This window comes from Triticum aestivum, chromosome 2A (genome assembly GCF_018294505.1).
Source record: "Triticum aestivum cultivar Chinese Spring chromosome 2A, IWGSC CS RefSeq v2.1, whole genome shotgun sequence".
Taxonomy (NCBI): domain Eukaryota; kingdom Viridiplantae; phylum Streptophyta; class Magnoliopsida; order Poales; family Poaceae; genus Triticum; species Triticum aestivum.
Window position 1 is genome coordinate 683,108,874 of NC_057797.1, and position 18,222 is coordinate 683,127,095.

Below are 18,222 nucleotides of genomic sequence, written 5' to 3' on the forward strand. Positions count from 1 at the left end.
CCGTTTAATTCAAATAATAACACAACTACCCAAGCCATGATAATTAAATGGCATTCTGGTGGCTGCTTAAGGCCACTGATTGATGCTTACATGAGAGATCAGAGGCCATGTTAGAAAACCATGAACTGAGCTCTTGAAATGCCACGAATGGGTTACACAACTGGTGCTATTTTGTTTCCAGCACAATCTGTTGTGCACATGAGTAGATGATTGTGACTGAATTTGTATTTTGGCCTGCTTGATGCATTCTGGGATCTGCATCAGGGTTTCCATATGCTACCTAACGGAACATGGGCTCATATGAACAGCAGGCATGTGTCAAGGCTGGAAGTCGAGCTCGCCGGAGAAATGGCATACAGGCAGGTCGACATAAGTTATGCAACAGGAGCGGAATGGTAAGGCCCCTTCCAAAGATATGACATACTCCATCTCAAAATATAAGACATTTTTTACTTCGATTTGAACTGCATAACATCTTATATTTTGGGACGTTGAACTGCAAAACATCTTATATTTTGGGACGTCGGCAGTAGTTCACAATGGCATAACCTCGTAATCAGGTGAGCTCAAGTTCAGACAAGTGGGTACAAACAGATGAACTTGGCAGACACTAGTTTCGTCTCGAGTGCTCGTTGAGATATTCCAGTACATTTGTTGGCCACCCTAGAATGGATGGTTAACACTTAGGTGCACAAGCAGAATTACCGTTACATGCGTTGTTCAAACTAACGAAACAAAATTGCATGATACATAACAGAGCAGCTCGCACACCTAATAACTCTTCTTCCCAGAATTTCCCTTCTTCCTAGCTTTTCTCTTGTCTTTCTTGATCTTCAAGTGAAGCTGTACCTTCTTCTTGCTAATGGTGCCCATTGGCTTCAGGAAGGATGCAGACTTCTTGCTTCCTCCATCAACCTCTGTATACATGAAGAGAGGACATGACTCAACAAAAACATAGAAGGGTGACGTAGAACTGAAATTAAAGAACCTAAAAGGGTTGGCATGTCCAATAACAATGGAATTGTTTCTGTAACACTGAAGCATCCAATCTCAGAAGCCAACAATTTGTCATGCCAGATAAACTGGGTTACTGACGTCTACCTTCGACGTATCGACTGCGGGGGTGTTGAGATACTCTGATCACATGTACTTAGGCAGCTAGAATCTTCTTTTATTGTTTCCTAGTCTACGGATATCTGCCGATCCTTTCCTTGTATAGCGGATACGGTTGAGATATCCTTGCCCTTGTACTTCATATATATGCTATGGCATACGATCAATGAACATATCACTAATCTACACTATGTTCATTGATCGTATGCCGTAGCATATATATATAGAGTACAAGGATATCTCAACCGTATCCGCTATACAAGGAAAGGATCGGGAGATATCCGTAGACTAGGAAACAATAAAAGAAGATCATAGTCGCCTAAGTACATGCGACCATGAGTATCTCAACACCCCCCACAGTCGATACGTCGCGAGTGACGCAGAGACTGGACCAAAACTCCACGAAGGTAGACGTCGGTAACCCGGTTTATCTGGCATGACTCAACAAAAATACAGAAGGGTGACATGGAATTGAAATTAAAGAATCTAAGGCCTTGTACAATGCAAGAAGCTTACGGGAGGTGCTTAGAGCAATAAATCAGTCTTTCTTTAAGCACCAGTGCTTATTTGTAGAAGGGAGATGCCTAGGTAGGAGTCTCTCCTGTAGAAATAGACATTGGCGCTTCAGAAAAACCCAGTTTATTTTACTAAGCACCTCCCTAAGCACCTAGCATTGTACAAGGCCTAATAGGCTGGCATGTTCAGTAACAGTGGAGTTGTTTCTGTAACACTGAAGCATCCAATCCAGAAGCCAACAGTTTGCCAAGAAAAGATACAAGCGATGGCATATTGACTCTAGAATTTACACCCAGAAGCATCACAATGAAGCTATGTGAGCACTATGTGACAAAAACTGGCATAATTCAAACAAACAATAAAATTCTATTGCTAACCCGATCCAGACACCAGAAAGCAAATCAAATACATAAGCAATAAGCAGCTAAGATGCAAGCCGGGGGCAAAATCTTCAGTTAAAAGGACCCATGCAGGTCAAGGCTTGATAAAACGCACTGATCGCAAATCATTTTCAGCTCATATAACGTTTCAAATCATGCATTAATCAGGTAACTCTACTCTCATCCCTAGTAGCACACTCCAAAGGCGGTTCAAACCAAACATTAAAACGCTTAGGCGTTATCGACCTTGTTCAGAAGAAAAAGACCAAACTAAGCAACTACTATTGTCACTTAGACAAACTCCACGGTTCATCCCTACAAAAGAAATTGGTAGATGCAGCTACTGACAGACAATCTGCGCATGACCCAAACCTTCACAATATTCACCGCAAGTTGGCAGCAGAAAGCCCACTACGAGCTAATTTTCCGTACTTCCTACCTGACGAATCGAGTTACTCATGTACTCCACTATTTAAGCCTAATGAAGTAATGATCTCAGCAACACCGAACACCCCGCGGTAATCCAGCAAGGAAAGAGGGGGCTCACCCATGGCCGAGGCCCGGCTGGCGGCGGCGGCAGCGGCGGCGGCGAGGGACTCCTCGTACATCGGGTGCACGCGGACGGGGAGCTTGGGGGCCTCGAGGGCGGCGGCCTGCGCGGCCTGCTTGGCGGCCTCCTTCTTGTCGTAGAAGGGCTCCGCGATCTCCCGCCGGAGCGTCCGCAGCCGCTTCTCCCGCTTGGACCGCAGAGACTTCGCCATCTCTCTCTCTCTCTCTCCTCTCTGTCGCCGCCGCAACGAGGGGATGGGGGGAGGAGGAGCTCGGTAGGGTTTGGGAGTCGGCGAAGCAAAGGGAAGAGGCGAAAGCGGGCCTTGTTTCGGTTCTTGTAGGAACGGGTTGCCGTCTCTCCTTGGGCTGGGCTTTGTTGGGAGGTGCTGGGTTTAAACTTCGGGCTAAGCCCATATATAATTGCCAGGCTGTAGGGCCTTCTTTCTATTGGAAGTACGCGTGCTTTATCCTTCATTACAGCATGCAATGGCCTTCATTTAATCTTTTTATCTCAATGGTAGCATGCACACATAAGTCTACTACTTTTGGGCATTAATTATGCCTTGTTCAATGCGTAAATCTCTAAATGTGCAGTCTTTCACGAACGTAGGGAGTAGGTTAAGCACTTGAGCGTGAGCGTGTGTGTTGCGTCGTGTGCTGTGTGCCGCATGGGTGCGTGAGTGTTGCGTGCGTCCATGTGTACGTGTGAGTGTTGCATGTTGCATGCATGCATGGGGCTTACTCCCTCCCATATACATGTTCATATTTCAAGCTTCCTCTGTTCCCTCCATATGGTGATACTCCCTCTGTTCCCAAATAGTACAGAGTAAAAGCCTTCCTCTGTTCTTAAATACGGAGTATTTGTCTTTCTACAGATTTCAACAAGTGACTAGGTACGGAGCAAAATGAGTGAAGTGAGCGTAGAGGCATAGGGATACTGTAGAAAGGAAGTCCTCACGATCCATTATTTCCCATTGTGGTCAAAGAGAACTATTCAACTAGTCTTCGCAGTGAAGTGACAATACACGCTGCAGCAGATGGGACACGTAATTAATAAGCTGAACCAGCGTATTGGTGTTACTAAATCAGCTTTACCCAGTACTGCCATCATGTTTGCCAGTAGAGCACGCTTCCGCAAATACGCCTACGCACATCTGTCCTTCATTAACTGACATATGGACCCTGTTGTGGTAGACCCACATGTCATTGGTGTAACTATTTACACTCCTAAGGATGGTATATCCTGATAGTAGTACTAGTAGAATTGAGATTGAATGCACTTTCTTCCCCGTCTTCCACTCTTCTTCCTCCTCTCTTCTTCTTCCTCCTCTCTTCCCCATCGTCGGCCGCACACCATTTCCCCCCGCTCACTGCTCGCCCGCCCGCGCCATCTTCCTTGATAGCTCGCGCGTACCATATCCCCCCGCTCACTGCTCGGCCACACAAGGAGAAGCTTCTTCGCTCGGCCGCCCGAATCCACTTCCCTGCTGGCTGGCAGGCACCGAAAACCCCAATGGCAGAACCGACTGACACACAGAGCCGCGATTGGAATTCCCTCCCCGATGTTCTCTTGGAGCAGATCTGTAGTCGTATGGACCTACTCAGCACCGTCCGTCTGGCCGCATGCTCGGTGTCTATGTACCGTCTACTCGTCTGCAACCGGCCGGGTCTTTTCAAGACACCCTGCTTGCTGATGCTCGATCCTCGTAGGTCGCCCAGACACCGACTTGACGATCCTACGGAGGTTGCCGTGGTGCCCCTCGACATGCTACCACTACCCGTCCACCTGTCCTTCATGCGCGGTCACTACTGGGTGGGCATGAAGGCCAACTAGATCGTCCTCATCCACCACATCAGTAGTTCGTGGCGTCTCATGGATATCTACACCCAGCGAGAGATCACCCTTCCATCGTTGGATACCGCCGCCATCGAGCCTTGCGGCCCGCCGGACACTCCTGCCTACTACGCACGAGATGCATCAAGCTTTTGGGTTGACCTCTGTTTGCAGAAAGTTGTAATCTGCGAAGTGCCCACACCATCAGAAGACTACATGGATTACAAGCTCATTGCCTTGTTCAACATGTGATTAGTCTATCTGGAATTCGGTCGCCATACATGGTTATGGCTCATCATCAATCCTGTTGAGGCAACATTTCTGTCTGATGCTATAGTGCACGAAGGCATCGTTTACGCGGTCGACGCACAGATTGGCTGCCTATACTGGTGGAATCTATCATCGTGTAATTGTTCTATCTCATCTCATCTTTACCTTATGAATACAACTGCATGTTCATTTGTTACAAATTTAGAGTGCATAGCATGTCTATAACCACATCATTGCTATATGTTCCTCTCATTTCCTAGATTTTTATGACCACACATGTTATTGTTAGAGTTGATATGAGAAAAATTGGCATCTAATGATTGTTAGAATACATATTATGAGCATAACATCATGATTGCTATATGTTACTCTTGTTTACAAGATTTTTATAACAACGCATGTTATTGCTTAGAGTTGATATGAGAACAGTAGTAGTAAGTGCTATGGTAGAACATGAGTAGGCGCTGTCATAGTTGTTTTTCTCTCATTGTTACATGATGTTTGAACCATGACATATTGCTAGAATATGAAAGCCATTGGCTTATTTTTTTAACTTGGGGTATGATTATGACCACGACATTGCAATTCTCTGTCTATGATATGTGTCGCTGTTATAATAATCTTAATTCCACACATACTCTGAACATGATTGTTTATTTTTGTCCTTTTGGTCTCCAATTTGAATTGTTGCAGTAGACGCAAATGCGCTGGCCTTCATGATTCCAGGACCTGGAATCATGCCAGCCGATGGGTGGTGGTTTATCGCTCGTTCAGCTGACGGCGGTCATTTGATGATCATTCGCACGTACCAAATTGATCAAACCATTACATCAAACCACATGAAGTACAATGCATGGGGCGTTCGTGAAATTGATGCCTATGACTGCTTCGTGTTTGAGAAAGATCCCAGCTCCGCTGGGCCATGCGTATTCAACTGGAGGCGGGTTTACAGCCTTGGCAACCACTCCTTGTTCCTCGGTCTCAATTATCCGATCATCCAACCAATCATCGATCATATCACCGACGATGATTACTGTGCTATGCAACTTCCGTTCGCGAGGGGGGGGGGCTGTGTTTACACATCATATCATGGGTTTCATGAATCACCATATCCAGAGATTCATCGACACAGCTTGTTGCCAGATAATCTTCAGCGTGTGAAAGGCATCAAGCTTTCATGCGATGGATGGCTTTTGCAAACCCGACATGCGGCGATGTGGTTCATGCCAACAGCAAATATGCACAACTTGATTCGTGCTGATATCTAGACTGAGCCATGTATTTTGCTGCTGTAGCACGACCCTCTTTTGTTGGATATTATGTACTGTTGTTAGTTTAAAACACTCCTCTAGTTTGAAGGATAAATACCTTCCTGGGATCAAGTGCATCCTAACTCACCTGCGTAGGATGTACTGATGATGATGATGGAGATGTTGTGCAGAAGCCATATATATATATATATATATATATATATATATATATATATATATATATCAGTTAGGCTTCAAGTGCGTACTTGTTAGTTAAACCTATGTATAAATTGTGACACTAAATACGACTAGTAAGTAGTACAGTAGTAGTACTAGTATACGTCGGTCAAATTATTCATCATGTTCACACATTGAATTGACGTGACAACACGTTGCGCGTGAGGTGACACAAGAATCCTGGCGGCGTGTTTGGGTATTCTGAACTTCAGATTTGGAGTACCACTTATGTGTCGAAATCTTTCATCATTCAGTTAAAACAGTTGATTGATCATACATTGAGTACCATATAACTGGAATTACCGATGCAAGTCGAAGAAGGATTGACCGGTGCTGCCGGCTGGCATCAAGTTCGATCCCACGGCTCAGGAGCTGATCGAGCACCTTGAGGCCAAAGTGAGTGCTGATAGCGCGAGATTTCAGTCTCTCATCGATTTGTTCATACCAACCATCGACAGCGAGCACGGCATATGCTACACCCAACCTGAGAAACTTCCAGGTAAGACACTGATCGGCTGTCTACTTGCACAAACATATTCCTTTGTTTATACCTCTATTTTTCTTTTTAGACGCAGACCTGGTGAAGCAATTACAATTTGACAGTTAATAAAAAGTAAAACAAGTGACTGCAACATGCCAAAGATGTTATGAAAATGCCAACTAGATACACTAAAACCTGTATTTCACAATACTGCAGGTATCACATTGAGTGGCCTAAGAAAGCATTTCTTCCAGCGCAATTCCAGGGCGTTCAAAAGGGGCACGTGGACGCGTCGCAAGATACAGTCGGAGTGCAGCATGCACGCGATGTGGCACAAGACCGACAATACCTTGCTGATGATGGTCAACGGCCGGCAGACGGGCAGCAAAAAAGGTTCTGATGCTGCACACCAATAAGAACTTCGACCAGCAGAGGACTAACTGGGTGATGCACCAGTACCACCTCGGGGACCTGGAGCAAGAGAAGAAGCGGGAGCTGGTCCTCTGCAAGATTTTCTACCAGACAAACACTAGGGCCAGGAGTAAAAAGATTATAAGTTAGTTTGGTATTGGTAGTTGTACTACCTTGTCATCCGCAAGTTGGTATTGTTGTTAACGATCTTTTGGTATGAACTTGCATTTGCTTCCAACCATCATGCCGAGGGTCGACGTGGATATAAAACTGAATCGTTTATTTCGAAACGAATTTTCAGGCACCTGATTTTTATTTGATGGGTAGCATAAGCACCTGCCATTTGAATTCCCAGTTCTCCAATTTTTTCGAAACAAGTGCATGCATTTATTATCACAATAAAAAAACAATATCCATGTTGCATCCCAGTTATAAGTTTGTACTTGCAGAATTCTCTCGTTTATTGAGCACGTATATTGTTTTTTCAGGTCGAGCAAGTTTTAACTGGGCTGTAGACTGCCCAGGTTGGCTTTATTTTTAACAGGCCCAGCCCATGACGACAACGGGGCACAAAGATCCAGCAGGTATATACTGGCCTCTGGCCCGCCAGCGTTAGTTATATTTTGTCTTACAACATCCGCAGGTAGTTTCTTTACTGAATCAAACACACAACCCAGTTCTATTTTCCTCTTGAAACGCATGTCCTACATCCGTTTTCTAATCTTTACCTATAGATTTACTAGTTCATATACACGTATCATTATATTGAAAACACATAAAATTCCCTTTTCATATTTACATCCTTATTTTTGTTGTTTTTTCCCACCCAGCGTTGATTTTTTACAACTGGTTTTCCCTTAAATCAACTCAATTGTCCCACGTCTTATTTACTTACAAAAACAAAACAATTTTTTTACATATCAATAAGTTCTTAAAAAATGTTTATCATTTCGGGATTACAACAGTCCGGACTCCATCGAAATATGGAAAATAAGGTTGAACTTTTTGACCGTGGTCCTGGGCAGAATATGGGTTGTAATAAATTACTTAAGAATTAGCAAATGGGCTGCAAATTATAAAAAATAGCAAATGAGCTTTATGTTGTCTGCCACACATTTGGAGGCTGACTTGTGGGCCTACTAAGTTCGTGCGTACACAAGGTTTCTCAAAAAAGAAACTTAGTCAACAATCGACTCTACCGGCGTCAGACCGTTAGATGTCAATCTAACGGCAATCGTGCTTCTTCAGTCTCTGATCTTCCTGCCCCAGCCGCCCAAACGAGCGCCGTCGGAACCGCCTGCTCCCGCCTCCTATGGCCGGCAGTGCTGCCGGGCAGGCCTCACGGCCCTATCATACTCGCATCCCTGGCCTGTCTATCCCTCTACTCACCCACACCTCTTGTTATTTTCTGGCGACGGCAATCGAATCAGTCAACCCTCGTACTCTACACCGCGTGTGCAGCCACTATCGTGTCTTCCCCGGCTCCGTGTCGTTCCCTTCATAGGCCTCGCCGTCGTTCACCGCCCTAGTGCTCTCGGCGCGGCGTGGTCAACGATGTCCATCCAACGACCGTAGTGCTTCTTCAACCTCTGGTCTTCTTGCCCCAGCTGCCCAAAGCAACGCCGGTCGTGTCGCATGCTCCTGCCTCCCGTGGCCGGCTATGCTGCCGCGGAGGCCTCACCGTCCCCATACTACTCCCACCGTTGGCCAAGCCATCCCTCCACTCACCCATTCCCCCTGTTATTCTGCGGCGATGGCAACCTCACACCGCAGCCGAACCAGTGAACCCTCGTACTCCTCTCCGCGTGGGCATCCACTGCCGCGTCTTCCCCGGCTCCGTGTCGTCCCCTTCCTAGGCCTCGCCGTCGTCCACCGTCGTGGTGCTCTCGGCGTGGCGTGGTCAATGTGGTCAACGACCGACTTTCATCAGAAGAGTACTATATGTGGAGAGGCTGACAGCTGGGTCCACGGCAGCCGCAAGGAAGTGCCTCCTTATTACGCACAAAATAATTATTCCTCCACCTGACAACAGGGACCAACCGGACGGGCCACCAGTATTTCGCGGAAAAAACGTTTCCCCCTGGTTGCTGGGACCCACCGGACGGGCCACCGTATTTTGCGAAAAAAATGTTTGCCCCTGACTGTTGGGACCCACCGGACGGACTACCGTATTTCGTGAAAAAAACATTCCCCCCGCTGTCAGCTCGGACCCACCGGAAGTGCCTCCTTATTACGCACAGAAAAATGAATATTCCCCCTGCTAGCTGGGACCCACCATGGTGGGCGGCTGACTTGTGGGCCTACTAAGTCGACGGGGACGGAGGGCTTTGTCAACTTAGTCAATATGAACGATTCTAATTCCAGTGACCGTACAATGTCCATCCAACAGCCGTCGTGCTTCTTTAATCTCTGCTCTTCCTGCTCCAGCCGCTCAAACAAGCGCCGGCGGGACTGCCTGCTCCCTCCTCCCCGCGGCCGGCTCTGCTGCCGCGCAGGCCTCACCGCCCCACCGTACACCCATCGATGGCCTAGCCATCCCTCTACTCACCCACACCTGCTGTTATTCTCCGGCAACGGTAGACGAACCAGTAAACCCTCGTACAGTCGTACTCCCCTCCATGTGGGAAACAACTGCCGAGTCTTCCATGCCTCCATGTCGTTCCCTTCCTAGGCCTCGCCGTCATCCACCGCCCTGGTGCTCTCGGCGCGGCCTGGTCAACATGGTCAACGACCGACATGCATCTGAAGTGGACTGTATGTGAAGAGGACGACAGCTGGGTCCATGGCCGCACGCAAGGAAATGCCTCCTTGTTACGCGCAAAATAATGATTCCTCCACCTAACATCAGGGACCCATCGAAAGGGCCTCTGTATTTCGCGAAAAAAACGTTACCTCCGCTGACAGCTCGGACCCACTAGTTATATCTTCGCACGCAAGGAAGTGCCTCCTTATTACGCACAAAAAAATGAATACTCCCCCTGTTAGCTGGGACCCAGTATAGTGGCAGGCTGACTTGTGGGCCTACTAAGTTGACGGGGACGGAGGGCTTTGTCAACTTAGTCAATATGCACGATTCTAGCTCTAGTGACCGTACGATGTCCATCCAACGGCCGTAGTGCTTCTTCAACCTCTGGTCTTCTTACTCCAGCCGCCCAAACCAACGCCTGTCGTGCCTCGTGCTCCTACCTCCCGGGGCCGGCTGCGATGCGGCGGAGGCCTCACCGCCCCCTACTACTCCCACCGCTGGCCAGGCCATCCCTCTACTCACCCACACCCCCTGTTATTCTGCGGCGACGGTAGCCTCACACCGTAGCGAACCATTGAACCCTCGTACTCCTCTACGCGTGGGCATCCACTACCGCGTCTTCCCCGGCTCCGCATCGTCCCCTTCCTAGGCCTCGCCGTCGTCCACCGCCTTGGTGCTCTCGGCGCGGCATGGTCAACGTGGTCAAGGAACGGATTCCATCGGACATGGACTGTACGTGGAGAGGTTGACAGCTGGGTCCACGGCCGCAGCAAGGAAGTGCCTCCTTATTACGCGGAAAATAATTATTCCTCGACCTGACAGCGGGGACCCACCGGACGGGCCACCGTATTTTGCGAAAAAAACGTTTTCCCCCTAACTGCTGGGACCCACCAGCTACACCTTCGCACGCAAGGAAGTGCGTCCGGGCAAAAAAAAAAACAAAACGATTCGCCCCCTGACTGCTGGGACCCACCAGCTATATCTTCGCACGCAAGGAAGTGCCTGACAGTCGGGACCCACCTGGTCGAAGCGTATGTAGCATTGTCATTCTGGTTGCGAACGTGTACGTACATACTAGTCGATGTAGAGGCGCACACGTGTCGTAGTAGAGGCGTGCACGTGTCATAGTAGAGGCGCGCACGTAGCATGTACACGTACGTACAGCGGCCAGGGTGCAAGAAAGAAAATACGGCCACGTATGTGCACATATGGGCGGGGTCTCGAACGCCTACTCGCGCATACGTATGGCCAGGGCTCGTGTACATGGCTGGGTCGGAACGGAAAAACAGCGTCGTCGTCGTGTTCATGGGGAGGCAACGGAATGCGTCGTGTTCATGAGGAGGCAACGGAATGCGTCGTGTTCATCGGGAGGCAACGAAACGCGTGGGAGCCAACCGGCTGGGTCGGAACGGAATGCGTGGTCATGTTCATCGGGAGGGCCTGGACGGAATAGACGATGGAAACAAGACCTGGCGTACCGCAGAACGGAGGAAATGGATCTCCTACGGTCGAAACGGGAGTCCTGTTGATCGGGAGGGGTGTGGCGTACCGCAAAACGGAGGAAACGGACCTCCTACGGTCGAAACGGGGGTCTTGTTGAGCGGGAGGGGTGTGGCGTACCGCAAAACGGATGAAACAGACCTCCTACGGTCGAAACGGGGGTCCTGTTCATCGGGAGGGGTGTGGCGTACCGCAAAACAGGACTCCACGGGATACTGTTCATCTCCACCGTCGACCTCCTCCAGCCTCCCCGGGCTACCGTCGACCTCCTCCAGCCTCCATGGGCTCTTGTTCATCCAGCCTCCACCACGTGCTACTCCACCGGCTACTGTTCAACCACCCCTCCATCGTCTACTGTTCATCCAGCCCTCCACACCACGGGGTCCTATTCAACCACCCCTCCACGGGCACCCCTCCACCATCTACTGTTCATCCAGCCCTCCACACCACGGGGTCCTGTTCATCCAAAGGTAACGCCATCGCTCGTTGTTCATCCAAAATCCCCCGCAACACTCACTGTTCATCCTAGAGGCAGCATCAATCGGCTTCAATTAGCAACAATAGCGAAGGAATCGCTCGATTGGGTTCATTTAACAGCCATCGATCGATCGCTCGGGTTCAGTAACGCGTAGCCTACAGTGCAATCGCTTGGGTTCAGTTAGAGCCCAATGCCTCGCTCGGGTTCAGTTAGAGCCAACACCTCGCACACACGCGCGTACGTGTACGAGAGAAACGCACATCGCTCGGCCCCCGACCTCCCACCGTAACCGGAAACTCCCCGAAATTTTCCTCGCCCTCGCTTCTACCACGGTTTTTTCCATCATGGACGGCCCAAAGAATGTCATGCAGCTGCGTCTCCGGCCCGCCCAGGACGAAAAGCCCATTTTCTGTCATGATTTTTTGTCATAGAAGTAGGAGCCCACCACATCTATGATGATACCCGGTTTTGTCACAATTATCGCCATAGAAGTGTCATATGTATGACAGAAAAAAATTTCGTTCGGCCCAAAATGTCACGGATGTGTCTTTTTTTGTAGTGCATACCTCTCGACTCGGGCATGAGTCTGAAATACCAATTTCAACTCTTAGAACATCTTATATGTTTCGTGGCTTTCAAAACGTTTTTGATATCCCGGTTCTAAGCCGTAAATCATGGTGCACTAAACTATCAAGTAGTCATCATACCGAGCTTTGTCAAACGTTCACAACGTCTATATCTGCTCCTGCAATAGGTCCATCACCTAGCGGTGCATCAAGGACATAATACTTCTGTGCAGCAATGAGGATAACCCTCAGATCATGGAGCTAGTCCGCATCATTGCTACTAACATCTTTCAACTTATTTTCCTCTTGGAACATATTAAAAATAAACGGGGAGCTAAATCGCAAGCTATTGATCTACAACATAGATATGCAAATACTATCAGGACTAAGTTCATGATAAATTAAAGTTCAATTAATCATATTACTTAAGAACTCCCACTTATATAGACATCCCTCTAATCATCTAAGTGATCACGTGATCCAAATCAACTAAACCATGACCGATCATCACGTGAAATGGAGTAGTTTTCAATGGTGAACATCGCTATGTTGATCATATCTACTATATGATTCACGCTCGACCTTTCGTTCTCAGTGTTCCGAGGCCATATCTTCATATGCTAGGCTCGTCAAGTTTAACCCAAGTATTCTGCGTGTGCAAAACTGGCTTGCACCCGTTGTATAAGAACGTTGAGCTTATGACACCCGATCATCATGTGGTGTCTCGGCACGACGATCTTTTGCAATGGTGCATACTCAGGGAGAGCACTTGTACCTTGAAATTTTTAGTGAGAGATCATCTTATAATGCTACCGTCAATCAAAGCAGAATAAGATGCATAAAGGATAAACATCACATGCAATCAATATAAGTGATATGATATGACCATGATCATCTTGTGCCTTTGATCTCCATCTCCAAAGCACCATCATGATCACCATCGTTACCGGCATGACACCTTGATCTCCATCGTAGCATCGTTGTCATCTCGCCAACTATTGCTTCTACGACTATCGCTACCGCTTAGTGATAAAGTAAAGCAATTACATGGTGATTGCATTTCATACAATAAAGCGACAGCCATATGACTCCTGCCAGTTGCTGATAACTCCGTTACAAAACATGATCATCTCATACAATAAAATATATCATCATGCCTTGACCCTATCACATCACAACATGCCCTGCAAAAACAAGTTAGACGTCCTCTACTTTGTTGTTGCAAGTTTTACGTGGCTGCTACGGGCTGAGCAAGAACCGTTCTTACGTACGCATCAAAACCACAACGATAGTTTGTCAAGTTAGTGATGTTTTAACCTTCAACAAGGACCAGGCGTAGTCACACTCGGTTCAACTAAAGTTGGAGAAACTGACACCCGCCAGCCACCTGTGTGCAAAGCACGTTGGTAGAACCAGTCTCACGTAAGCGTAAGCGTACGCGTAATGTCGGTCCGGGCCGCTTCATCCAACAATACCGCCGAACCAAAGTATGACATGCTGGTAAGCAGTATGACTTGTATCGTCCACAACTCACTTGTGTTCTACTCGTGCATATAACATCTATGCATAAACCTGGCTCGGATGCCACTGTTGGGGAACATAATAATTTCAAAAAAAATCCTACGCACACGCAAGATCATGGTGATGCATAGCAATGAGAGGGGAGAGTGTCATCTACGTACCCTCGTAGACCGTAAGCGGAAGCGTTATGACAACGCGGATGATGTAGTCGTACGTCTTCACGATCGACCGATCCTCAGTACCGAACGTACGACACCTCCGCGTTCAGCACATGTTCAGCTCGGTGACGTCCCGCGAACTCACGATCCAGTAGAGCTTTCGGGAAGAGCTTCGTCAGCATGACGGCATGGTGATGGTGTTGATGAAGCTACCGACACAGGGCTTCGCCTAAGCACCACTACGGTATGACCGAGGTGGATTATGGTGGAGGGGGGCACCGCACTCGGCTAAAAGATCAATGATCAATTGTTGTGTCTCCAAGGGGTGCCCCCCTCCCCGTATATAAAGGAGTGGAGGAGGGGAAGGGGGCCGGATCCTATGGCGCGCCCCATGAGGAGTCCTACTCCCATCGGGAGTAGGACTCCCCCCTTCCAAGTAGGAGTAGGAGTAGGAGAGGAAGGGAGAGAAGAAGAGAAGGAAAGGGGGGCGCTGCCGCCCCTCCTTGTCTAATTTGGACTAGAGGGGGAGGGGGCGCGGCTGCCCTGGCCGCCCCTCCTCTTCTCCCACTGTGACGCCCCCGATTCAATCGTACACTAATCATGCACGCAAATGTGTACGATCAAGATCAGGGACTCACGGGAAGATATCACAACACAACTCTACAAATAAAATAAGTCATACAAGCATCATAATACAAGCCAGGGGCCTCGAGGGCTCGAATACAAGTGCTCGATCATAGACGAGTCAGCAGAAGCAACAATATCTGAGTACAGACATAAGTTAAACAAGTTGCCATAAGATGGCTAGCACAAACTGGGATACAGATCGAAAGAGGCGCAGGCCTCCTGCCTGGGATCCTCCTAACTACTCTTGGTCGTCGTCAGCGGCCTGCACGTAGTAGTAGGCACCTCCAGTGTAGTAGGAATCATCGTCGGTGGTGGCGTCTGGCTCCAGGGCTCCAGCATCTGGTTGCGACAATCAGGTAGAAGGGAAAGGGGAAAAGAGGGAGAAAAGCAACCGTGAGTACTCATCCAAAGTACTCGCAAGCAAGGAGCTACACTACATATGCATGGATATATGTGTAAAAGGCCATATCGGTGGACTGAACTGCAGAATGCCAGAATAAAAGGGGGATAGCTAACCCTGTCGAAGACTACGCTTCTGGCAGCCTCCGTCTTGCAGCATGTAGAAGAGAGTAGATTGAAGTCCTCCAAGTAATATCTCCAAGTAGCATCTCCAAGTACCATCTCCAGTAGCATAATCCTACCCGGCGATCCTCCCCTCGTCGCCCTATGGAAAAGCGATCACCGGGTTGTCTGTGGAACTTGGAAGGGTGTGCTTTATTAAGTATCCGGTTCTAGTTGTCATAAGGTCAAGGTACAACTCCAAGTCGTCCTGTTACCGAAGATCACGGCTATTCGAATAGATTAACTTCCCTGCAGGGGTGCACCACATAACCCAACACGCTCGATCCCATTTGGCCGGACACACTTTCCTGGGTCATGCCCGGCCTCGGAAGATCAACACGTCGCAGCCCCACCTAGGCACAACAGAGAGGTCAGCACGCCGGTCTAAACCTAAGCGCACAGGGGTCTGGGCCCATCGCCCTTAGCACACCTGCACGTTGCGTACGCGGCCGGTGAGCAGACCTAGCAACCTCCATTACAAAGGAAGTTGCGTTAACGCAGTCCAACCCGGCGCGCGCCACTCAGTCGCTGACGTCAAGAAGGCTTCGGCTGATACCACGACGCCGGGATACCCATAACTACTCCCGTGTAGATGGTTAGTGCATATAGACCAAATGGCCAGACTCAGATCAAATACCAAGATCTCGTTAAGCGTGTTAAGTATCCGCGAACGCCGAACAGGGCCAGGCCCACCTGTCTCCTAGGTGGTCTCAACCTGCCCTGTCGCTCCGCCATAAAGTAACAGTCGGGGACCGTCGGGAACCCAGGCCCACCTCTACCGGGATGGAGCCACCTGTCCTTTCAGCCCCCATCTCCGAACAGTATCACAGGTAATGTAACAGTGTAAAGTATATAGTATATGCCCGTGATCACCTCCCAAAGTGATCACAGCCTAGTAGTATAGCATGGCAGACGGACAAGAGTGTAGGGCCACTGATGGAACACTAGCATCCTATACTAAGCAGTAGGATAGCAGGTAAAGGTAACAACAGTAGTAGCAAGGACAGGCTATGCAGCAGTATAGGATTAACTGAAAGCAGTAACATGCTACACTACTCTAATGCAAGCAGTATAGAGAAGAGTAGGCGATATCTGGTGATCAAAGGGGGGGCTTGCCTGGTTGCTCTGGCAAGAAGGAGGGGTCGTCAACTCCGTAGTCGAACTGGGGGTAGCCGGCAGTCTCGGGGTCTATCGGAAAGAAGTAACGAAGAGGGAACACAATAAATAACAGAACAATCAAAGCATCACAAAGTGTAACAAGACAATACGCGGGGTTTGGTGTGCCCTAACGCGGTAGTAAGTGATACCGACGAAGGGGGGAAACATCCGGGAAAGTATTCCCGGAGTTTCGCGTTTTCGGACAGATGAACCGGAGGGGGAAAGTTGCGTGCTTGCTATGCTAGGGATGTGTGGCGGACGAACGGGCTGCGTATTCGGATTCGTCTCTTTGTTCTGAACAACTTTCATGTAGAAGGTATTTTCATCTGAGCTACGGTTTATTTTATATTAATTTTTAAAAGATATTATTAATTTCTTGAATTTAATTAATTATTTAATTAAATTCGAAATTGGATTTATGACATCGGCATGATGTCATGCTGATGTCAGCAGTCAACAGGGGTTGACTGGTCAACCTGATCAGTGGGTCCCGCTTGTCATTGACTGAGATTAACTAAAACAGATTAATTAGTTTAATTAGTAATTAGGTTAATCTAATCAGGATTAGTTTAGTTAAACAGGATTATTAACTTAATTAATTTGCTAATCAATTAACTGATAATTTGTTTATTTACTTTAAATTCTCTTCTTTTTTTTTAATGTGCCCCTGCAGTGGCTGTGTGTACGCGGGGGAAAAGGGAGACAGAGGACTCCGGCGGCCTCATCTAGGAGCCACGGCGAGCTCCGGCGGGGCGCGCGGCCGTCAGCCGAACGCAGCGACCAGAGGCACGCGAGGTGCGACGTGGTATCCGGTAGCAGCAGGCAGAAGGGCGAGCGCGGCGGACGGGTGAGGCTCGGCGGGTGCAGCGGGACGGCGACGTCATGCCGGAATGCGACCCCGGCGACAAAATGTTCATCTGCGAACACTTGGAGAACCAGCACGACGAGGCGCGTGCAGTGGTGTAAGCGGTTTGTGTAGGGGCGGGTGAAAGTGACCACGACGACGACGTCCGACAGTGGTGACGACTTGCCCTCATCGGAGGTGAGCCAACGGGGCACGGGGAGGAGTGAGAAGAGGGTGAGGAGGACCGTGAGCTCACAGCGATGCTCGAGGAGGGGCTCGGTGAGGGTGATGGTGCAGCATCCGCAGTGGATCCGGCGATGGCGTGCGGCGGCCAGCGTCGGGGAAGAAGCAGCGGGTGATGTGAGGGCGGCCTCCCAGCTCCGATCCAATGGCATAGACGAAGGAGAAGACGATGGCGCTCCTCCCGGTCAGACTCTCTGGGCGCGGGAAGGACGATGGCCACGCGACGACCGTGGACAAGGTAACGACGATGGCGACGCCCTCTGGATCGAAGGGAGAGACGGGCGTCGGCGTTGGGTCGGTTACCCCCGATCCAGATCGGGGCGGAGAGGGAGGAGTGGACCGTGGGGAAGGGAGTGGGGCTCGTGGGATGGGGACGACGGGATCGGGATCGAGCCCGATCCAGATCATGGGGGCGGCGGGGGGGGGGAATGGGAGTGGTGCTAGGGTTCGGGTTGGGGGAGGGGGCTAAGCAGGAGGGTCGGGTGGGCCGTTTCGGTAGGGTCGGCCGGATGGGTGGGATGGGCCAAGGCCCATGGGGAGCCGCGGGGGTTTCCTTTCTTTTGTTTTGTTTTTACTTTTTATTTAATTCTTTTCTATTTTAAATCAGTTTAAATTATTTAGACATTTTCTAAAAATGTGTTTACTTCACCATAATTATCTATGCAATATTTGACACGGTCCGAACATTTTTGTTTTAAAGTTTGAAAACTTTGTTTGTTTGCCAAAAAATCAAGTTTGAATTCGAATCGTTTTCGAACTAATGCGAGATTAGCCACAGT

At 48.9% G+C, this 18,222-nt stretch overlaps 1 protein-coding gene across 1 annotated transcript; it reads right to left on the reverse strand.

Moving 5' to 3' along the window:
- Positions 1-530: 530 nt before the first annotated feature.
- Positions 531-2,892, reverse strand: LOC123190216 (uncharacterized). The gene is made up of 2 exons (XM_044602819.1): positions 2,557-2,892; positions 531-917 (listed from the first exon to the last, which is right to left on the reverse strand). Exons 1-2 carry the CDS (start codon positions 2,768-2,770, stop codon positions 772-774), a joined length of 360 nt encoding a protein of 119 aa, XP_044458754.1. The 5' UTR covers positions 2,771-2,892; the 3' UTR covers positions 531-771.
- Between the last annotated feature and the right edge of the window lie 15,330 nt (positions 2,893-18,222).